Genomic DNA, 24,563 nt, shown 5'->3' with positions numbered 1-24,563 from the left:
CGGTCTCGTTTAAAATATCGGACCAATGGGACGAGGAGGAGGGGTTCTTCGTCGTCTTCTTTTATTCTGACAAAACGAGACACGGTTAGAGAGCACTGCTGCCCCCTCCGGTTGGATACGACAATGCCTGTGTTTAGAATGATGGAGAGATTGATTGATTGATTGATTGATTGATTGATTGATTGATTGATTGATTGATTGATTGATTGATTGATTGATTGATTGATTGATTGATTGATTGATTGATTGATTGAAAACTTTATTAACAGATTGCAGAATGGGTACAGTACAGCTCAATACACACAATTGTTAAGGGGATGCAGACCAGAGAAAGACTTTCGTCTTGTTCACATCAGGCTCCCCCATTTTCAATTCAAATCAAATAAAATTTATTTGTAAGGCCCGACAACACACGTTAATGTCCCCATGGGCCGGACACGTCTTCTTTAAACAAGTCAAGAAGAAACATCACAATAAGTCAAGAAACAAAACAAGAACACCATAAGGTCCAACCAATTTAAAATAAATGCAAAATAAATTAATGCAATGCAACACTCCCAGAGATACCCCACGCGAAGGTAAGGAAAAACTCACTAAAACCTAGCAATAGGAAAAAATGCACCACAGGCAATGTGGAGGAGAGAAACCTTAGAAGGGCCAATTCAAGGGGGGATCTCCCTTCTTAGATGTCGGTGATAGTAGTGTTGCAGACGGACAGTTGGTAAGCATGCACTCATGTGTGTAGTGAAACACAGATGAGTGCATTCAAATAGCAACTGAACATTTAGAAAAATGTAAGATAGAGCTGATAGCGATAGCAACTGAACATTTTGAAAGATTAAAGATAGAGCTGATAGCGGATCTATTTGAGGCACAGGGGCGGCGCAAAGAGACATACACGACATACAGATAGACAGTACTGCTACATCTATACATTTATGTCATACCAGATTTGCAAATACAGTACTGTTTCCGAAAGACAAGTACTGTACAGTATGACACATGGATGGATGTACCTGTTCAAAACCAGGTTTCTTAATTGATCCCCTTGGGGAAATGCAAGTCAAAATGCACACAATTAAATGAGGGCTTTCCCTCAATGGTCTTTTAAGTTTTAAAGGTTTAATGAATGAATTAACCCTCCAACCTCCCTCAAAAAATGACTCAATCTGTATCCCTTGTCACATCAACACAACGTGAGATTTGCTCAAAGGGAATTCCTTAAAGACAACCCCCAGATTGATGCATGATATTTAGTAGGAATTCCAAGTCGGTAGCTTATATTCTTTCAAGACATCTACTCAGCTTTCTGTATATGAAGCTAAAGGTTGGTGGAAACAAACTGTATTTAAACTATATCAATCTGATCCCTTTCCAAACCCAGGACTACATTTCTCTTTCATTCCAAGGGTGGAGATTGGAACATATTTGAGTTAGTCACCTAGTAAAAGTGAGATAATTGACAATATCAAAACATACTAGGGCTGTTTTATATCATTATAGTAGAAAGCATTGCATTGCACGTGTCCAGAGTTAATTATATATATAGATTTTTTTACATTGTTTACACTGCTTTTTTATTCTATTTTATTTTTACTCCTCCACTGTACTATATGTCACCTGTACCATGTCTTATACTACCTGTACCCCCCCCCCCTCCCCCATGCTGCTATGATGCCTGAATTTCCCCAAGGGGATCAATAAATGAATAGCTTATCTTATTCATCATAGCTTAAAATGACAAGAGCAGCTACAGTAGCTAAGTTAATAATATGCTCAAGTCACCAACAGTGTGTTTATGAGCTTTTGAAAAGCAAAGTGCATGTTTTTCACAAAATGAAGCAATGAGACACTAGACGATTGCATGTATGTGTGAAAAACATGATAATTGAGTGTCCCTGTCCTTTACAGTTAGCTGGCTAGGAGAACTGAAAATAACGTGAGACCTAGCTATAGTTACCTGGAGAGTTTTAACTATCTCACCCATTAAATAAGGCTATACCATTACTAAACAGTAGCTTTTATGCTCTACTTACCACTGTATTTCTTTCTTTTATGTTTAGTATGGTTTTGTCAATATTCAAATGTACAGTTTTGCTTAGTTGTACAGTGTTCCCCACCCACCCAACCACCTCCAATATACAGACCCCCCACCCACCCAACCCCACCCCACCTACCCAACCTCCCCCAATGTACAGTTTTTACGTCAAGTGTATATACTCTCTTTTCTGGACTCTTTTTGTATCACAAACAGTACTGTACAACTGTACAAGCAAAACTGTACATTGGAATATCGACGAAACCATACTTGGTTCCAAGAAGAGGGTCTCGTGTATTCTTGGGTTAGGTAATTTACTGTACATTGAAGAGGGTTGGGTTAGGACATTTACAGTGGCCAGTTTCGAATTGCAGTCTCCCGTAAGTGTTCTTTGAGAGTGGTTTTGAAAGTGGGTAGTGATACACAATTCCTTTACAGCTTTGGGTAGGGCGTTCCACATTGATGTTGCATAATTGCGAAACGTGTTTAGTCCCTTGTTTGAGCCAAATCTGGGTTTAACATGATTTGTGGAGCTCCCTCTGGTGTTGTGGTCGTGGTATTCACTGACCTTTGGGAAGTATTTTGACATGTACATGGGCATCTTAGTCGTGTAGTGTATCTTGTAGACCAGGCCCATTGCAAGTTGCTGTACTCTGTCTTCTACTCTAAGCCATCCTAGGTAGTCAAAGTGGGCAGGGGTGAGGTGGGTTCTAGGAGTAAGGTCAAGTGGTAGTCTGACCAGTTTGTTTTGTGATGTTTGTAATCTTGTTTTTAGCGCCTTTGAGGTGCTTTGGTACCATGAGGTGCAAGCATAGTCGTAGACCCCTTGAATGAGTGCTCCTGCCAGAGTCTTCAGGGTATTCTTGTTTACCAGAGAGGAGATCCGGTACAAGAATCGAGTTCGTTGGTTGACTTTTTTTTATTACCTTGGATGCCATTTTGTCACAGGAAAGATTTGCCTCTAGGATGGACCCTAGGTATGTAATTTCATCTTTCCTTGTGACAATATTGTCACCCACTGTAACTGAGAAGCCGTCGGTCTTGCTGAGTTTGTTATTTGATCCGAAGAGAATGGACTCTGTTTTACCCAGGTGTAATGATCGTTTGTTATCAGCAAGCCAGGTGCAGATTCTGCCGAGTTCTGAGCTGAGGGTTTTTTCAACCTGTAACTTGTTCTTGTCAGAGACCAGCAGGGCTGAGTCGTCCGCGAACAAAAACAAGTTGCAGTCACAAGCTGACGACATGTCATTTGCATAAATTAGGAACAGTAGCGGTCCTAGTATGCTTCCTTGTGGAACACCACAGCTCACTGTGAGGGGGGGGTTAGGGTACCGTTTACCTCCACCATCTGTTCTCTCCCCTCAAGGTAGGATTGCATCCAGCTCACTGATAGACTATCAAAACCAATTGCTTTTAGCTTGTCAATCAGAATGGAGTGATTGACAGTGTCGAAGGCCTTTTGTAGGTCCAGCATGACCATGCCGCAGTATTTGCCCGCGTCCACCTCTTGTTTGATGTGGTCGTTCAAATAGAGAAGGCATGTGTCAGTGGAGTGGGATGTTCTGAAGCCAGATTGGAATTTGTTTCCGCTAGGTACTTTCCGACCTGTTCGTAGACTATTTTTTCCATGACTTTCGAGATGGAGGTAAGAATAGAAACAGGGCGGTTGTTGCCTGGGTCTAATTTGCTGCCCTTTTTGTGCAGATGGGTCACTCTCGCAATGTTGAAGTCCTTGGGGAAGTGTACCTGTTTTATGGAGAGGTTTATTATGTGTGTGATGACTGGGGTGATGGCGGCTGCTGAGTCTCTGAGGAATTTGGAGGGGATGTTGTCATGGCCAGTGGCCTTGTTAGGTTGGAGGGTGCTCAGTTTTTTGAGTACCTCATCTGTTGTTACCATTTCCAGTTTGAAGTCGTCTTTGCGGACCCCTAGGTTTTTGTAGTATGCTACTATGTGTTCTACCCCATAATGCCCTGAGTGGGAGGGTAGTTTGTTTACCAGTGTTGTGGCTATGTTTGTGAAGAATTTTTTAAAGTAATTGGCTACATCCAGCTTGTCTGTGATGAGCGTGTTGTCCGTCTTTATGTTTATGTTTGAGAATCTGGTTTTAAGTTTTTTACTGCAGCCTAGTTGATTATTGAGTAATTTCCAAAGTTCACATGGTTTGTTTTTGTTTTCCTCAGTCTTGTCATTAATGAATTTTTTGTTTGCAGTTTTGATCATGGACTTTACGTCATTTCTTAGTCTGTTTCTTTCCAGTTTGAGTTCAGTCACGTTGGCTTGGAGTTCACTGCTCGAGCTTTTGGTATGCTTTGACTGACTTTTACGAAACTCAGAGCATTTTTTGTCTCTGGTTTTCATAGCGGCCAGTATTTTGGAGTGCATCCACGGCTCAGCGCGATTTTTTACCCTGGTGGTTCTTAGGGGGGCCATGTCTTTTAGTATTGTTGAAAATTTGGTTTTGAAACCAAGCCATGTTTCTTCAACCAGTGTACCATTGAGCTCATCTGACCAGTCCAGGATCTCCAGTTCAAGGTTAAAGGCCTCGCTAGAGTAGGTTTTGAGGTCTCTAGATGTGACTGTTTTGTGACAGCCAGCCTTTTGTTTTAGCTTTTTGCTGGTACAGAATATCATATAATGATCACCTAACCCGCATGCTATAACCCCTTTATTGGAGATCTTGGACTTGTTAGAGGTCAGGATGAGGTCAATGGTAGTCTGAGTTGATTCACATACACGTGTGGGCAGGGCCGCCTGGGAGAAATGCGAGGCCCTGTGCGAGATTTAACGCGAGGCCCCCCCCCCCCCCCCCCCCCCCCCCAAAAGGTTAAAAAAAAAAAGAAAAATTATATATATATATATATTTTTTTTTCATACAGTCAACATATTCTTAAATAATAGCGCTGCCCGAGGCGGGGCATGATACAGTCAACATATAGCAAAAGAGAGAGCGAGAGAGAGCTCCCGTTCTACAGTCAATATACAGTGTACAGAGAGAGAGAGAGAGAGAGAGACACATTGGAAAGAAATTGAAATGCTATTTGGCCCTAAACAGAGAGTACACAGTGGCAGAATACCTGAGCACTGTGACTGAAGATCCTTGACTATACAGACTCAGCGAGCACAGCCTAGCCATCGAGAAAGGCCGCCATAGGCAGACTGTGTGTGTTAGAAAGAGAGAGAGAGAGAGAGAGAATGTGTGTTAGAGAGACAGCATGTATGAGAGAGAGAGAGAGAGAGAGAGAGCATGTGTGTGTGTGTTAGAGAGAGAGCATGTATGAGAGATCCAAAAGGACAAAGATCAACACTTAAATCCAAAGAGAAGAGGGTCTATACCAGAGAAACCAAAGCAGCAAGGAGCCAATGGCCGACATCAGCTAAATAGGCTAGCCAGGTACTGTGACACCAGGCCACACACAGCTTTGGCCAACGGCCCAACGCTACCCAAGCTACACAAACGACCAAGACATTCACACACAGCACATGTCGTATCTCCAAATGTTGTGAAGTAGCATATGTTTTGCCTGGAAAAAAATATCGTTATTAACAAAACATTCGGGAGGGGAAGGAAAGAAGAGTGGGGTAATGTCATGACATTTTCATTAATCTTACCTGCACCAAGGAACGCAGGGCGAAAGGCCGTAACACAGGTCTCCACGTTGACGAAAGGCCTCTCGCTGTCGGGACAAAAATAAGCTGCTGCCAGAGCCTTGTCATGGTGCAGGCCCGACTACATCTTCTGTCAAAGATGATGTCGTAGTCAGAGTGCCAGAACCCCCTGCTATTCTCACGGCTAATGTCAATGGTCGTAGCACAAGCTAACAGCTAACTCAAGGCTAACTGATAGCATCAAACGAACGTTCCCAGCCGAGCGCAGCCGGCAGTTAACGTCGAAGCTAAACAGCTAACTGGCTAACAGTTAGCTCAACCAGGCTATCGCTAACCATTAGCTAACGCAGAAGCAAGCTATGCGGCTACATACAGCCAGGTGCTGACACCAGGCACACACCGTTAGCTACTAGTAGTACTATTAGCTAGTCGACCAGTTAGGCTCCAGAGAGAGAGAGAGAGAGATAGATCCACGGCGGGAATATAATAATAGTTGACTCACCATTACGCAGTATCAATGCGGCGCCAATGGTAAAGTTGGAAGGAGACTTTCTTGGCCCACGGTGTAATTTCTTCTGATCCATGCTGCTTTTGAAAAGACATCCACTGGCTCCTCTGAATAGCGCTGAATTAGATCATCCCTCTACCTCGTGTGTCTTCTTCTTCTTCTATTTGGTGTATTACGGCGGACGGGAGAAGAGCCCGGAAACACTATCCTAAAATCTGTAGAGCAGCAAAGCCGCAGAAACCGGAAAACTGCAGTCTGCAGAGCCGCAGAGGCAGGAACAAGTCAGACACATTCTACAAACGTGTCTAATGTGAAATATATAAGCATATAAGCAAAACTAGATTTTAGGTCTGTGATGAAAAAGGGCCTCACGGGAAGGGGGGCCTCGCAAAAAATAAAATAAAAAATAAATTAAAAAAATAAAAAAATAAAAAATATTAATTTTTTATTTTTTTTTATTTTTTATTTTGCGAGGCCCCCCTTCCCGCGAGGCCCTGTGCGACCGCACTGCTCGCACACCCCCTGAGGCGGCCCTGCGTGTGGGTTGGGTGATCAGCTGGCTGAGGCCGTGCAGATCACAAAACCTATTGAAGGATTTGAAGACGGGTGCATCTTTTTGTTGCATATCCGTGTTCAATCCCCAATAAGAATATTTTCTGCATCCTCAGCTCCAGCTAAGCACACATCCAGAGTATCATAAAAGCCATTTTGATCTGGCGGTCGGTAGATTGTGCCGACTAGAACAGATTTAGCCCTTTCAAATAGAATTTCCACCCATACAGTTTCAATTGCCTCATGATATAGGTCAGTACGGTTAATGAATTTGGTGCAGACACCACCTCCATACTTTTTTCTATCATTTTGGACTATTGAATAATTCTCCAACTCTATTTCAGGGTCTGCTACTGATCAAGTTTAGTTTCAGAAAAACATAGTATGTTTACCTTACCGCTAATAAACAGTTGTCTTATTTCAGCCAGCTTATGTCTTAGGCTGTTTACGTTCAGATGAAAAATATGTAGTCCGTTTTTATTTGATGTGTTGACGATGTCGTCGAGTTAAAGGTAGCATTCTTCGTCTGTGGGGAGGGGGGGGGGGGGGCTCTGTGTTGTCCGGGGGGAGTGGGGGATCCTTTGATCAGGGTCGCTGCGATGGGGGGGGGGGGGGGGGCTGTCCGTATTGTTGTCCGTCTGTGTCTGGTGCTGCTGTGGGGGAGGGGGTGGCTTTGTTGTTGTCTCCTTGAGGTCCGTGTGTGGGTTTGATTGATTGATTGAAAAGTTTATTAACAGATTGCAGAATGGGTACAGTACAGTACAGCTCAATACATACAATTGTTAAGGGGATGCAGACCAGAGAAAGACTTTCGTCTTGTTTACATCAGGGTCCCCCATTTTCAATTCATCATAACATATATGACACACACAACATACAGATAGACAGGGTATGTGGGGAGGGGGGGGTCCTTTGTCCTTTTTTTTTATCAAATATTTTTCTTTTTTTTTTCTTTTCTTTTTTCCAACATGAAACAAAACATATCACAATACAACAACAACAATACATAAAAAGACTTCCCAAGACAATAACTCAACACCACATGACAAGACAACAACTGATACAACTGATACAACTGTACAGTGATCATCCTACATGGACACTCGCTCGTTCTCTCCCACCCCCCCCCCCCTCCCCCCGCTCACCCCAGGACCTCAACATGAGTCACACTCACAATACATCACTCAGCAAAAAGCAAGAATCAAAACAAACATTTCCAAACTTATATGCGTTCCCTCAACTTTGCCACTGTAGCCAACCAAATTGCGATATCAGATTCCCTAACCCCTATAACACGTGCCGTGGATATCTCCAAATAGATCACGTCAAGGTAGGTGAGAAACCATACCTTTGGACAGAGTCTGTCTGGGTGAAACCAACGTGAGGCAATCAATTTTTTTGCGGCTGTGAGGCCGGCCAAAATGAGTTTTTTCACCTGTATAGAGGTCGGTAATTTAGAGAGATCATTCAATAATAATACAGAAGAAGATACAGGTATGGTTAGAGAGAAAATGTCTGAGAGCTGATATGTAACATTTTCCCAAAAAATCACAACAGGAGGGCATTCCCAGTACATATGCATAAATGTACCTGTGGCGCCATTTGGACACAAGGTACATAGAGAGTCAGGTCTGAGACCCATTGAATTCAATCGTCTAGGGGTTAAATAAGTCCTGTGAATAAAATGTAGATGAATCTGTTGGTGATCTGGGTTGTGTGAGGATAACCGAAAATTTTCCCAGACTGGGGGGTCCTTTGTCCTGTGTCTTCTCTGGCGGCAACCGTTTGTCCTGGGCTGGTAAACCTAGCCAGCCTGGCTAGGTTGGCTAAGCTAGCAGGCGATTTGACCGTGGGGTTGTCGGTTAGATTTCCGTTTTTTGCCGTGTTTGGCACCGGTGTTGAAACCTCCGGTTCTTTCCATCTCTTTCTGGTCACTCAAGCGTTACGTTGTAGATGCACCGGGGGTCCAGTCGTGAGCGGTGAAGGGTTGTTTGCGTTGGACGATGAGTTGGTCGCAACGGTGACCGTCGCTGTTTGCGTCTGTAGTCCGAGTTGACTCGCCTGGTACAGAGTGACTGGACCTGGTCCTGGGTTCAGCTGAATGTCTCCCGAAAGAAGCAGATATAAGAAGATCATCGATCTTCTATCAAACCTGCCCGACGGGGGTAAACTCTTTCTTCCCGGATTCGAGGTTAACACGCTGTGTATTGCCGCAATCCCCATGGCTGGATGTTTCCGCTCCGAGCCATTTAGAAGGTAAAAGTCGCAATGAGACTCTTTTTTTACCCTTTCCACTTCTGTCTGATGGTGTTTCCATGTTGAACTATACTGGTCCGTAATCCAAAGGAGGGAGAGTAGAAAGTGTATAGAAAACCTTGTTGATGTTTTGATTTGACGCCGTTGTTGGGAGCTGATAATAATGTGACTGTCCATGTCGAAAGCCGGAAGGATGTATCCATCCTTCCATCCATTCATCCATTTGAATTGCGGTCGCTTTTGTTCAGTACAGTCATTATGTCAGCCCTCGGAGGGGTCGCTACTGGCGGGGCCTCCAGGCTGCTGCCTGTCGGCTTCACAGCGGGTAATCTAGCCTTTTTAGTAACCTCGTTCCCAGTTTTATCTCCTCCGTGAGATACCTTTTTAGTAAGAAGGGCAAAATATGGGAAATGTATGGGAAAATATTGAAACGGGAGGACGGCGGGAAAGAAGGGTCAAATACGGGAAAATCCCGGGGAAAACGGGACGGTTGACAGGTATGTACTAAATCCAAATTGAACTCGGGCATTTGAAAGATAAGATTTGGCACAATCCATAAATGTGCGAATAAGGTCATTTATAAGCCTGCTATTCTATATTCTATAATAATATTTCAAATTGCATTGGTCCGGATGGGAGAATTCAGTACTGTAGCTACAAAACCTTCTGTTTCATCTTCCCTTTATTCATTTCCTTAGATTTTTTGTACACGTGATCTCAAGAAGGTACTGAACGAGATCAGTGGCAGTTATTCATGTCTGGTCATTTTTAGCATGGTGTTATTCACTGTCAAATTTAAGCAAGCCTAGTAATAGACACAATATTTCTGACACTGGGAATACATTCACTGAGGTCCATATGTCCCTAGATACCAAGAACATGAAAATGGACCTTGTAGAAGTGGAGCAATATTCCATTTACTCTATAGGTATGTATTTCAGGCGGATTTTCAGAAAATAGGGCTCCGGGCTTAAGAGGTTCAAATAAGCCAGTGTATGAATACGTGTTGGAGTCAGTTCACAGGTAACATGGCCTTTCAGCTGTTTCAAAATACTGGAGGACCGTGGTTTTGTGTGGTGTTAGGGATTTCCTATCCCTCGTGAATTCTTAATTGATTTAGTTGTGGACCAGTCGGCCGAAAGACGAAGCGGAAGACAGAGTATTTCTCAAACGGAGCTTTTATTCATCAGAAGAAGACAGTCAGTCAGCCCGCGCGGGCACATCACCCGTAGACAAAAGAGGCAGAATGTCCATATTACATGTCACTTTATACACTCTTGAGAAAGGGGAGGGGGGTGTGTGTATGTCTGTGTGTGTGTCTGTGTGTGTGTGTGTGTGTGTGTGTGTGTGTGTGTGTGTGTGTGTGTGTGTGTGTGTGTGTGTGTGTGTGTGTGTGTGTGTGTGTGTGTGTGTGTGTGTGTGTGTGTGTGTGTGTGTGTGTGTGTGTGTGTGTGTGTGTGTGTGTGTGTGTGTGTGTGTGTGGAGATATGCTCCAACGTTCTTGGAGGAATGAATATGTCTTTGTATTCGGTTTTGCATCGTGTGTATCTGATGTGCCAGAGAGAGAGCTAGGACTTTGCATGTGTGTGCACGGTCATCAGGTCACGCCACATACAGGGGAAGAGAGACACAGACTTCTAGGCATATTCTTCATTAAGGCCTTTAGATATATAGAGGATATTCGTCATCAATGAACTGAAAAACCTATCAATTCCCCCTTTTGACGTTAAATAAAACGTCAACACACAGTTCATTGATCTGTATCCGTCGATTGTCACCTCATTACATGCATCACATCCAATACCAGACGGGATAATCAACATCAGGAGAGCAGAGAGAGAGAGATAGAGGGAGGGGAGAAAGCGGGAGAGAGAGAGAGAAGAAAGAGAGAAACACAATTCTGGCAACTTAACAGAAGATAGCACGTAACCCCACCGGACCCCCCTTACTCATCACCTAACCCAGAGGAACCCCCCCTCTATTACAGTGCACCCCTGGTCCCGTCTTCTAGGGGACGTGGGTCTCCTCCTGAGCTGGTTCCTGTAGGCACACACAACGTCCATCAGGGCGCTTCCTTCCCTCTGTCACAGTGCACCGCCCACCTGGGTCGGCCCCGTCTTCTGGAGGGCAAGGGCTGACCTCCTGAGGTTGGTCCCCGTTCCAGGGTGCGGTCCCCTAGACAAACGTGCCTCCTCCGGTCCGCTGCCTTCCCAGTGTCTCAGACTGTCCTCTCCACCTCTCGCCGGCCGGCCCCACCATCACTCCAACTCAGCTCAGTGTCACTCCTGCTGTCGCTTCCCCCGTTCTAGTCGTGGACGAACTGCGTGTCGTAGACGACGATCAGCGGTGATTGATCTGCGGTGCCTGGCTGCGGTGTTCCTCTCCGGTGCTGCGGTGGTCATCTCCGGCCTCTCGCACAGCTGCCATCTCCTCCGGTCGCCTCTCATCCTGGCCCGTCTGTCCTTCGTCTCCTCCTGCCTGTCATCCGGTCGTCTGGTGGTCTGGTCACGGACGTCTGAGGGGCTGCTGGTATCTCACCCCTGGTTCAGACGCGCTGCAGACAGCTGGTAGTGACTGCTGGATCCTCTGCACCGTCTCCTCCTCCTCCTCCTCCTCCGTTCCGTCCTTGGTTGCGGCTGGCCCACATCAATTCTCACTCTGGAACCTCCATTTGTTAGGGATTTCCTATCCCTCGTGAATTCTTAATTGATTTAGTTGTGGACCAGTCGGCCGAAAGACGAAGCGGAAGACAGAGTATTTCTCAAACGGAGCTTTTATTCATCAGAAGAAGACAGTCAGTCAGCCCGCGCGGGCACATCACCCGTAGACAAAAGAGGCAGAATGTCCATATTACATGTCACTTTATACACTCTTGAGAAAGGGGAGGGGGGTGTGTGTATGTCTGTGTGTGTGTCTGTGTGTGTGTGTGTGTGTGTGTGTGTGTGTGTGTGTGTGTGTGTGTGTGTGTGTGTGTGTGTGTGTGTGTGTGTGTGTGTGTGTGTGTGTGTGTGTGTGTGTGTGTGTGTGTGTGTGTGTGTGTGTGTGTGTGTGTGTGTGTGTGTGTGTGTGTGTGTGTGTGTGTGTGTGTGTGGAGATATGCTCCAACGTTCTTGGAGGAATGAATATGTCTTTGTATTCGGTTTTGCATCGTGTGTATCTGATGTGCCAGAGAGAGAGCTAGGACTTTGCATGTGTGTGCACGGTCATCAGGTCACGCCACATACAGGGGAAGAGAGACACAGACTTCTAGGCATATTCTTCATTAAGGCCTTTAGATATATAGAGGATATTCGTCATCAATGAACTGATCAGTGGGTAACCCTTTGCCTGCATGTCGTGGTGTGGATTAAAACCCCTGAATTCCTGGTTGCTTGAGACTCGCTAAGTAAGCGAATAGCTTTGCATCGACGAGACTACTGGCAAGTATTTCATACAACTTGATGTCCTAAAATCATAACTATCCGTTTAAGTGCTGCAAAGTGACTTTAAGAATTTTACATTTTAAAACGTAAAAATAAAGTTGTATGGTTTCGTTTCAGTGCGTGTTTCCTGTCCAATGATATCCGGGGGCAAATTATATGTTTAAAAGTAGCACTGACATTGTGTACAGCAACACCAATTCAAAAATGTTTGAGCAGTTTCAACACTGTTAAAAAGTACAAGATGCTGGTGCGGCTGGGTAGTGCTGCAGTGTGGACTAAGCACTTGCCTACCACCGCAGAGACTCTGGGATCGAATCCAGCTCTGGCTTGGTCAATCGTCGTCCCTACGATTGGCTATGGGTGGGAAGCCGTGGGGTATGTGTCCTGGTCGTTGTAAACTGCAACTCCTACTGGTCGGTCGGGGCGCCTGTTCAGCAGGGAGGGGATCTGGGGGAAATAGCGTGAACCTCTGCACGCGTTACGTTCCCCCAGTGAAACTCCTCGCTGTCAGGTGAAAAGAAGCGGCTGGCAACTCCACATGTATCGGAGGAGGCATGTGGTAGTTCTGCACCACCCTCCCCAGGCCGACAGTGGGGACATGTGAGCAACGACCAGGAAGGGAATTGGCATAACGATTAAAATTGGGATGGATTGGACAATACAAAAAGAAATGCCCAAAAATAAATAGAATAAAACATATATATTTTTTTTTTATACAAGATGTTGTAAGCTGTTTTAATTTCACATGGCTTACTATACCTTGAAAAACAAGAGACAAAATGTAATTCAAAACAGATTTTATTGGCTCAAACCTTAAATAAAAAGCAAAATGTACAGATATATTTCACAATAATAAAAAAAAATTACAAGAAAATAATCTCAGTTCATGAGGCATATTTTAAAACCAATTAAACAATTACCCTCTGTTCAAAACGTTCTCTAAACCAACAGTGACTTTCAACTCCTTTCATATTCCATTTCTGTGCTGTGTGTTTCTAACGATTGTAGCCTAACTAGAGTACTGAGAAACCAGTAATTAGTTAAACTCTTCTGAACCATATACTCTTCAGTTAAAAAACCTGTCACTACCACAATCTTTCCTGGGTCACATTAATATTTGAGGTTGATTCAATCACTTCTATTGATTAATTGAAAGAATACTTTAGGATTGCCCCAAAGTTGCAAACCAAGGCATGTGCTCTGGGCAGACTAAAGCAAGCGATCCAAATAAATTAAATCGTTTAATTTAATGATTGATCCAGGTCTGATCTCACTATATCCTTCTCGTTACCCTGTTTGTTAAACAAACCACATCAATTAATCATTGTCCGTAGTAATGAACCAATCAATAAACCAACAAAGCAATGATCACACTTGATAATTCATAAATAAATAATCATTGATTTCAAAACAGAAAACAAAAGAACCTTTGAAGTTTCCACCCAGACATTGTCCAGCAATATTTGGTGATCAATAAATCTATCAGTGCTAGTCACATTAATATTGACAATCGGATTAGTTTAATTAATTCACATTATCCATCAATAGGCCGTCAGATCCTCCCCTCGGAGCTCTCTGTGCTGAATCCTTGCTTCTCTCCTGGATGGAGGATGTTCTATAGTATTCATAATGGTTTGAAATAATTGGATAACACACATGTTGACGGCTAAATACAAACCAGCCATGTGCTTGAGAAATAACCTAATTTAGGGAATATGCATTATTCCTGCCTACAGTTTTTAAACCATGTAAAAATCCATATCTTCCCTATGATTTCATTTTCTCCCCACTATGTCTACTTGTCTTCAGCACACAACACCTTGTCAAAGATGGTAGCATGTGTGTGTTGCATCTATCCAACTCCGGGATTTGGTTTTAATTTGTATCTTTCATGTCATGTGTTTTTGCACCCTGCACCTCACCACAGACTCTGGGCAGTGCAGACACACACCACTGTGCCAGCAGATCCTCATAGATCTATTCCTGGTTCTAATGGATTCCAATGTGTTCTACTTGACACTTTTGGCCTCGCTGAAGTTACACAGGAGGCTCTTGGCTCCACTCTGCCAGGAGTACAGGGTCTCCATAGGGGTCTTCCCGTCCTGCAAGGACAGAAATATGTACCTTTAATAATCAATGAAATTACCATTTCGGTAGAAGGGCTAGAAGGGATAGGAATTTGGACAATATTGTTGGCTATATGAAATGAAAAATGAAGTGGAGAAAATTGTGTTAGTTATAAAAAAAAAACTGTCCATCTACATTGCCAGAAAATACTGCCTATATATAATATATAATATATAATATATAATCCTTTTAATTTCCCATACCTTTTATCATTATAAGAGCAAAATGGTTTGGTTTGGTTCAGAGGAGACCTGAAGGTGCTCAAAGCTGGTACCTAAACCCACTAGGTGGCGGAATAGGACATTTTTTTTTTTTTTTTTTTTTTTTACAAATCTGTAAGGGTGAGGCCTTATAATCACCAAGAACATGTCCTTTCCAGCAGGTGTAGTTCTACATCAAACTGCCACAAGCAGTGGAAACTGGAGATTAGCAAACAGGGGCTAATCCTAAACATGATTTCAGGCTTGAAGGAGGCTCAATCTTCCATCAGCCATATCAGCTACCATCTATCCGCCGCCATCAACTCTATCCAGGGCCAATTTGAGTGGCATTGTCCTTGTTGGCGCAAACAAGTCAGAGCAACCCCTGGTTTACAACAGATCATTAGACCACCTGTGTTGTTAAATTTGGACCAATAAATCCCTGTGCAGCTGATTATGACTCAAGGGGCCTTTCTGAGGCTGCTGTACTTACACAGTTCTTGGTCTTGAGACTCGCACCGTGCATCATTAGCAGCTTGATCATCTTGAATCTGTTGATCCTCACGGCGTCGTGCATGGGCGTGTCTCCCTCCTGGAAGGGAAGGAGAAACCGTCCGGTCAACGGGACAAGAGCTGCGCTTCTCACCCCTTTCAAAGCTGCAGCTTCAGTGAAACACCAGTCCATGGCCAACATAGTTTTACTAACGCTGATTTATTTTGCAACATAATCTCACGCATATCCCAAGGCTCTAAACAGTTTTGCACACATTCATTTAGTTTTACAGTTATTGAGCGTCCTTATCTCTCTGTTTTTTCATCCACATCATTTCATGGAGCTGTAATTAACACAACACAAGGATTTAAATGTCCCCCCGATGACATCACTGGTGTCCATATTCAAGCTCATTCACTCTCAATAACTGTCCATCCGTGTCTTACTCTGTCTTTAGCGTTGACGTCGGCCCCACAGTGGATGAGGTGCTCGGCACATTCGTAGTGTCCTGTCCTCACTGCAACATGGAGAGGAGTGCTGCGCAGCTGAGAGGGGACAGAGCTTAGTGTTAAACTGTTGGTGCTTACTATAGCCACGTATCTTTATATGAGTCTGCAGGCTATATATGTATATGTATATATATATATAGGCAGACACACTGACCTGAATGAGAGGAGAGGAGAGGAGAGGAGAGGAGAGGAGAGGAGAGGAGAGGAGAGGAGAGGAGAGGAGAGGAGAGGAGAGGAGAGGAGAGGAGAGGAAGAGGAGAGGAAGGGAGCGGAGAGGAGAGCAGAGGAAGGGAGAGGGAGAGGAGAGGAGAGGAGAGGAGAGGAGAGGAGAGGAGAGGAGAGGAGAGGAGAGGAGAGGAGAGGAGAGGAGAGGAAGGGAGAGGGAGAGGAGAGGAGAGGAGAGGAGAGGAGAGGAGAGGAGAGGAGAGGAGATTTCTGGCAAATTTATGGGGGAATAAAGTCTATGACAGTTTCAACTTGACAACATAAACTTTCTAAATGGACTGAAGTTTACTTCCTGTTGCAGTCTTTGCTAATATCAACAGCCGACAGGAAATAAACTTGGGTCCGAGCTAGCAACGCAATTCCATTGAAACCATCTACATACAATTCATATGTATTCTTCACCTTTTGAAATGTACATATGTGTATTATTTAAGTACAGTATGTATATGTGTGTATAATTTATGTACAGTACCTTGTCTCTGGAGGTAAACTTGGCCTCCTCATTGAGCAGCAGCTCCAAGGCCGGCAGGCTTCCTCCTCTACAGGCCCAGTGCACTGCTGTAGCATCCAGCTGTAACACACATAGTACTGTTAGACGTGTGTGTGTGTGTGTGTGTGTGTGTGTGTGTGTGTGTGTGTGTGCGCGTGCGTGCGTGCGCGCGCGCGCGTGTGTGTGTGTGTGAAGGCAAGGAATGGAGAGAATAACACAGTCAGGAGGGAAAGAGAAGGAAGTGTTAATAAAGAAAGAGAGACGAGAACAGACTGAATAAGTCCTCACCTTATCTTTGGTGTCTATAGCTGCTCCAGCCTCCAACAGCCTCTTAACGATCTCCACGTTTCCTCTGAAGGAAGCCTTGTGTAGCGCTGTCCTCAGGAACTGAAGAGGAAACATACAAGGAGCTATTATTAGTGAAATGGTAACTTATTCATTATTAGGGAATTGTCAACTTGTGAATTATGAGTGAATTGTCAACTTGTGAATTATTAGTGAATTGTAAATGTATTAATTATTAGTGAATTTTCAACTTACAAAGTATAAGTGAATTAGTGAACATTGTACACTATGATCCTGCTATACCGTACACTATATGACAGACATGTTCTTTGTACACTATATGACATGTTCTTTGTACACTATATGACATGTACTTTGTACACTATATGACATGTACTTTGTACACTATATGACATGTACTTTGTACACTATATGACATGTACTTTGTACACTATATGACATGTTCTTTGTACACTATATGACATGTACTTTGTACACTATATGACATGCACTTTGTACACTATGATCCTGCTATACTCACATGGTCTCCGACGTTGGGGTCTCCTCCGTCTGCCAGGTACTTGTCCACCACGGGGAGTTTATTCTCCATGGCTGCGTTCAGAAACAGCTCCTCGTCCACCGTCTCAGGCTGGTGAGAAGGAGACAAGGACACAGAGTGAGTCTGAAGCAGAACTACTGAGACGTTGAGTTGAATTTAGACTTTTATTCACCGCTGATGCATCTATTTGACTAAGAGTCACCAGAGGGTGAGAGAAGACAGAGAGAAAGTCAGATGAGATGAGATGAGAGAGGGAGAAAGAAAGAAAGAAAGAAAGAAAGAAAGAAAGAAAGAAAGAAAGAAAGAAAGAAAGAAAGAAAGAAAGAAAGAAAGAAAGAAAGAAAGAAAGAAAGAAAGAAAGAAAGAAAGAGAAAAGACAACAGCAGCTTACAATGATCTCAGCCTCTGGCTCTTTCTTGTGGGCGGCGGCCTTCCTCTCCCTCCTCCTCTTCCTCAGTTTCATGATGTTGAAGAGGTCGTCCACCGTCTCCAGCTTCAGCCTGCCGCTGTTGTCCGTCTGAGAGAACGAACAGCGACATAATGGGTTACATTTCAGCCATATTGTTCTACGCCATGTTGTGATATTGTAAATGTTAGGTAAATGTATCTAATGGAGAACCAAACGTACAATTAAACAACAAGAAAAGAGCTTAGCAGTTAATACAGTAATTATATTCAAGAGTTAGTTTCAAGCGCTTTTGGGTGTATAACAATCATCAACTGACATACACTGAGTTTATTGGTTTAATCGCTTCAAAGTCTTGTAATTTGTGTTAAGTTATTTTGTGTGTGTTTTAAATATTCTGTTCACAGATCTCACATGTAGAGTAATTATTCTCACACTCAGACAGTACATGAAATAATGTCCATGTTCATGTATTGTTGTCTTACGTTGAGAGCCGCCACGCTGACCTCTTCGCTGCCACTGTCACTCTCCTCCGACAGGGCTCCGCCCACCTGCTCTCTGTGTGTCCTATGACCATCCTGCTCTTGATTGACAGCTGCCTCGTACACACCCCCTGAGAAGTCGTCTGTCTGCTTTCCCTCCCACCTCTTTCCTGTCACCTGTTGGGAGGGGGAGGGGAATTTACTTAAAGGTTTGACCGTCAAAATCTTCCAAATGAGATGTTAAAGGAACACTCCAACATGTTGGAAGATACACTCATCTGCCATCTTCCCCGGCGTCAGTCAAGAAAATGTATATTAGTTTCATCTCTGTGTGTCCAGGTGCATGCTAGCCTAGCTTAGCACAAGGACTGGAAGCAGTAGGGAACAGCTAGCCTACAATACCACTCCAAACCTGACACACACAGAGATGAAATTGATATCAATCTTCTCATCTGACTCTGAGGGATGATGGCAAACAAGAGCATTTCCCAAAATGTTCTTGTGTTCCTTTAAGGCATCGGGAACCTTTAACATCCCCAATATTTGTGCCCTTGAGCAGTGCAGGGCTGCCTTGAACTAATAAATGACAGGACTAAACACTTGTCTGGGTGTTGAGTAGGTGAACTACTGCTTGTTTCGCTGATTCATTATTTTCTCTCCATGCTGCATCATGATTCATTTCCTGGAAAATGCCTGAGCAGTGAGCACATCTCTAGTGTCAAAACTAAAATTCCGTATGCATTGATCTCAAACACTTGCCCTACAATGATCATTCTGCACAAGTGCATTAATTTGCTGGCAGACAGTCAAGTGGAGAGCGCAGTTATAAAGATTCACAATTAAATCAACTCATTGAATGGTAAACAAAACCCTATCTTATTACTATTAGTCAACTAATAATTTGTTTTGTTTAGTCGACTATCATCCTCTAAGAACGGACGACACGTTGCTAACGGTCGGTAAGACACATTGGCTTACACTTGTGCCTGCCATTGTGCCATTGAGCAAAGCAGAAAACAAGGTAACCTAACAATATAGGACACAACTAGGAGCTTCCTTCAGTTGCTGTTAGATTTCGAACTTCATCAAAAACCGCAGAGCTAAATTGAGGGCAGTGATATGTCCACTGTTGGTAAATCATCAGTCTAAATGTTTGTAGTTGTTGATAAAGAGACACTTCATAGCAACTCAAAGACACTTTTTCCTATTGTACCAGTGGTTGTTAGAATGTGCCACAAGCCACCAACGCCGGAGACGCTGGATTCGCCTGTTCGAATCCAGCTCCCGGTGTTGTCACCAGCTTGGCTGGCCGTTCACACTAATACAATTGGCAGTATTAGAGGGTGGGAAAGCTGGAGGGGTGGGTCCGGGTCATTGTAAACAGCAACTCCTACAGTTCGGTCGGGGCGCCTGCTCAGCGCGGATAGGATCTAAGGGGGGTAGTGTGATCCTTCCACACGTTACACCCTCTCAGTGAGAGTCCGCGCTGCCAGGTGAAAAGAAGCGGTTGATTGGCTAGACGTGTGTCGAAGGAAGCACGTGATAGCCTCCACTCTCCCAGACCGACTGTGGGGGGTAAGTGCGCAGCGACCAGGAAGGGGATTGGGAATTGGCATAACGACTACCATTGGGATGGGAGAAATCGGAGGAAAAAGGAGGGGGAAAAAGATCAAAAAAAAAAAAAAAAAAAATGTGCCACAAGCTGCTTTCTCTGTCCATTGAAAAGCACTTGGTTCCAGTCGAACAACAACAGAACCAATTCGATGTACGATTCAAACTCTGATATATCGGTCTGATATAAACCAAACCAGAGAGTTAAAATAGGTTGATAGACAACTGGTGGCCCACAGGCTATACATCCAACATCCACCCGCCAACCGGCCTCAAGAATGATTTCTGAAAAAAGGGACGAATTTTCTGATTGCACTGCATTATATAAATTGAAATGACATTTAGAATTTAGATTTTAAGTTTCAAACGGTTAGAGCAGATACTGTTATTTCTGACCTAACGTGTCGGTCATCTCATCGTGACAACTATGTTCAGAGATAACAGAACTCTACCTCCTGGTTCTCATGATGCTGCTGTCCCTGATCACCATCAAAATATTCATCATCATCATCATCACCATCATCATCATCATCACCATCACCACCATCATCATCATCATCATCATCACCACCACCACCATCTTCATCATCATCATCACCATAGACAACATGGCCATACACTTCCCCACCAAGATTAATATTGCTGATGTCACATCAGATTGTGTATCACATCGTCTCAATCTAAACTGAATTCATGTTGGATTCAGTCTCCACACAACCGCTAGAGAGGCCCCCTATAGAATCACTTACCAGTTCTTCAACACTGAGGAGTCCCATGATCTCTCTGGTGTAAGTTAGTGGTAGTAGCTCTGTTTAAATCCAGTGGCTGAACCTCCTCTGTGATGGTCAGTGTCGGTCTGTCTGTCAGACTTGTCTGTTCTGGCAGCAGCCCGGTGCCACTGTCTCTTATAGAGACACCAGGAACCGCTAGAAGAAAATAGTAAGTCGACTCATACAAAAAAACAAAAAAAAAGAGTCAGCTCAGATCATATTGCTGCCTGCTACTCATGTGGCACGCTCGTTGCTACCGGAACCTCACTCCACCCCTTTTGGTGCCATGAACCTACTTCAGTATGCCACACCCACCAGCGAGCCAAGGCGTCTCGTCACATTGGCATGCAGCCATAGTATGCACTGATGTCATTGTGAGGACCAGGGTCTTGATCGCAGCTGTGGTGGGTGGTGGGTGGTGGGTGGCTGGTGGTGGGTGGCTGGTGGCAGACAGCATGCTTGAGATAGCTGGTATACCCAACCTTTACTACGGTCAAACTCATAGGACGAGGTCGGGTGAAAACACCAGAGTAGGGGGGTCAGACATATTTCTGCATTTACCGAAAATATCTTTTTTCATTTAATATTCCATCTCAGTGAGGTGGTCTCTACAATATGATAAAAATCGAAAACGTTAGTTTTTAGTGGCAAAATAACAAAATAATAATAACCTCCTGTAATCACTTGACCAAGCTATAAGTAAGGGATAATGTATAGCTACGAGGTCATTGTTGCAAAATAATTGACCGACACAGAGTTTAAAATACCGAGGCGCAGCGCCGAGGTGTTTTAAACGTCAGTGAAGGTCAATTATTTTGCGACAATGATCGAGTATAGCTATACATTATCCCGCTTATTACATGGCTAACTTACTAACAATATACCTAATTCATTTTACATCGACAAGACGAGATCAAATGCAGACGCAGTTCTGTTCTGGCTCCGCTGTCATCGTCACACACAGTCAGTGCAGCCAGCAGGTGTGTCTGATTGGCTGCACTGATGCAGTGTGTCAGTGGCCTTGATTGCGCACAGCTGCGCACAGCGGTCATTATTGTTCCACAGAGGTCCATTATCGAGTAATATCGGACCTCTGACAAGCGCTATTGACCAATCACAAGCAAGCATTTCGGCAAATGTGAAAACGCCATGTAATAATCTATTATAATCGACCATGGAAAATATGATTTTAAATAGTAGAGACCGCTTGCGCCGGGTTGGCCACATTGAATTCCTGATAGGTGATATAGTGCACCCATCGCCTTTTGATTAAAAACTCAAAAGTCCCAAACGGAAAGATAAATCCGATTCAAGGTGGTTGTAGTCGAGACTTGGGGCAACGTTTAAATGGAAGAACCTTGTTGTCGGCTCCTATTTAAGAGGAGTAGCCATTTGAATGAAAAACGCTGACACCATTTTGACAGGCATTTTCGCCCACAAATCATCAACCAACAAACGCCATTGTGTGGCACAGGGGTTGACTACAGTTTGAGTGGTTGTTTGTTCTACCAATTGAAAGTATCGTCTGGGACTTTGGCTTTTTGTCAGTGAAATGGTCCTGAAAATGGAAGGAGCCGAAACTGTGTCATGAACAGCATTGTGGGGGCAGAGCTCCCATTCGATTACATTACTGCAGAACATTTGACCTCCCTACCATAGGCCAGAAAACGAATGCTGGACAATTGGACGCAACGTAATGTAAAGATGTGAAATTCCTTTGTTGGCTTTGTAATGAAGCTACAGTACCTTACTTGCGCAGATGCCGTGAAGTTGCAACATTCAGTCGATTGTTTGTGAAGTGCAATGCTTATAATCCAAGCACTGTTTGCATGTGGCCTTGTTTCAAACGGAGCTACGACACATGATAGCATTTGCAGGTGACTGGCCATGCAAAAAGCAAGTGACCTGGCACTATGGAAACCCATAGGAACCCTCTTTTTGTCCTGGCAGGTCACCTGGAAATGCAATCACATGTCAGATTGTGTAGCTCAGGTTCAGAAAAAGATTATAAACATTGCACTTTCCAAACGATCAACTGAATATTGAAACTTTGCGCCATCGGCGCAACCAAGGTAGTGTAATAACAAAGCCAACAAGGTAATTTCACGTTCAGATTGGCGAGCATTTGTTTTCTGTCCTATGGTATGCGCTTGAGCACAGTAAAGGTTGGATATACCAGATAGGTTGGAGAGAAAAATAGACGCGCTTCCAAACATGCTCTGTGCGCTGCATCAAGGTGAAACGTTGAGTTGTCTGACCGACGACAGCCTTATGTGGTGCTTGCAAGCCTTATAGACTAGGCAGCATTTCAGATAATGTGCTTGTATAAAGTGCTGAAGGCATTTCGTGTTTATTTTTGGTACACAACATTTCTAGGGGTATTAAGGGGTGCTGAATCCAAATCTGCTGTATACCAAGCTCAAAAATGTCAAATAAGGCCTCAAAATTGAGAAATCCAACATGGCCGCCAGCACCAGGCCCTCTCTCCACAAAAACAGGTGCTAAACCCACAGTTTTTATTCTACTGACATGAAAGTTTGCACAGAACATCTGCACCTATGGAGGAAGAAAGTAGGAATATAGCTGGGGTGCAACCATGAGTAACAGGGTGTTTTTGACTGTCTAACTGTAATCTTTGTATAGGTGAGGATACAAAAAATGACATTTCTTCAGTGTTTGCAGGAATACTACAGCAATTTGGTAATAACTGTACAGTGTTCGACACCAACATTAGAATCCCCCAAGTCTTAGCTTTCTTTAGGTACCAAGTTTATGCAAGTAGCTCTTATAAATCTGGATATATAAGCATTTTAATGTAAGCATGCTGTTTTAGGCAAATTTTCAAAAAATAAATGGTGGGGCTTAATGAGTTAAGTGTGACTACACAAGGTACAAACCTGAATTAAATGTGCTTTTGTAAGTTTTCTTACATACATCAACAAGGACGTAGTCACACCGGAGATTCAAGAATCCATACTTGGCGCAGAACACCTTGGACGGTTTTCCCCGACGCAGAAATAGCGCCGAGATATGCGGTGAGCTACTGGAGCTCCCTTCACTCACATTTTTATATCCAAAGTTAATTATATTGTTCTCTCTCTATTTCTTCTCATATTATTATATTCAGATCAAATTCTATTGCCTGTATATTTATGTCTTTCTACTATTACCCTGCCCATACCTGTACAGTACATTACACCAACACAGAATTGCCTTAGGCAAGGCGTACATAGAATATATCAAAGTGTTGCTTGCCGATTTGGACTCATTCAAGAAAAGAACTACAAAGTTTTCTTGCCAAATCACTGCCATTATGGCAATGATCAAGGGAATGAAACTGAAGGGCACTGGCAGTCTGGGTCAATCGGCTGGAAGATTGCTTCTGTTTGACCTGGAGCGACCCCCACGGGACCACAGCTGCATGAACCACAGACGAAGCTATTCATAAATTTTTCAAGGCTGGAGACTCAGGAGCAGCCAGAAAATAATATAATAATAATAATAATAATAATAATAATAATAATAATAATAATAATAATAATAATAATAATAATAATAATAATAATAATAATAATAATAATAATAATAATAATAATAATAATAATAATAATAATAATAATAATAATAACTGCCATTATATACGTCATACGTTGTAGTCCGTGCAGGTTTTTGATAAAAAAAATATATGCTACAATCTGTACAGGGTGGATCGAGCTGGGAGTGGGGGGTGTAGTGGTCGTACCTGGATATGTAAACACAAGTATATCGGTATCCATTTTAGATTCAGTCTCCATACCAAATAAAATATACAATTATTTTTATAAAACACATTTTATATAAATTATAAGGCAAATCACAGTTCTTCAGTAATACAAATAATAAAATAGAGTAGATTAGATTAAAAAGTGCAGTTTAAAATAGGCTAAAATAATCAAATAGAATGGACAGTAGAAAAGTGTGATAAGATTGTTCATTAAAAAATATATAACAGAGCAGTGTATCGCTCTTAGTACTTTGAGTT

At 43.3% G+C, this 24,563-nt stretch overlaps 1 protein-coding gene across 1 annotated transcript; it reads right to left on the bottom strand.

Moving 5' to 3' along the window:
* Positions 1-14,394: 14,394 nt before the first annotated feature.
* Positions 14,395-20,548, bottom strand: LOC311234195 (ankyrin repeat domain-containing protein 1-like; the record flags this gene model as incomplete). Its single annotated transcript, XM_084321318.1, has 9 exons — positions 14,395-14,487; positions 15,206-15,304; positions 15,652-15,750; positions 16,412-16,510; positions 16,718-16,816; positions 17,256-17,363; positions 17,665-17,790; positions 18,165-18,338; positions 20,522-20,548. The coding sequence occupies 9 exons, from the start codon at positions 20,546-20,548 to the stop codon at positions 14,395-14,397; spliced, it is 924 nt and encodes a 307-aa protein (XP_084177444.1).
* Between the last annotated feature and the right edge of the window lie 4,015 nt (positions 20,549-24,563).

The sequence above is a fragment of the Notolepis coatsorum genome (assembly GCF_963971535.1).
Source record: "Notolepis coatsorum genome assembly, chromosome: 9".
NCBI lineage: Eukaryota > Metazoa > Chordata > Actinopteri > Aulopiformes > Paralepididae > Notolepis > Notolepis coatsorum.
This window is presented reverse-complemented; position numbering and strand designations above follow the sequence as displayed.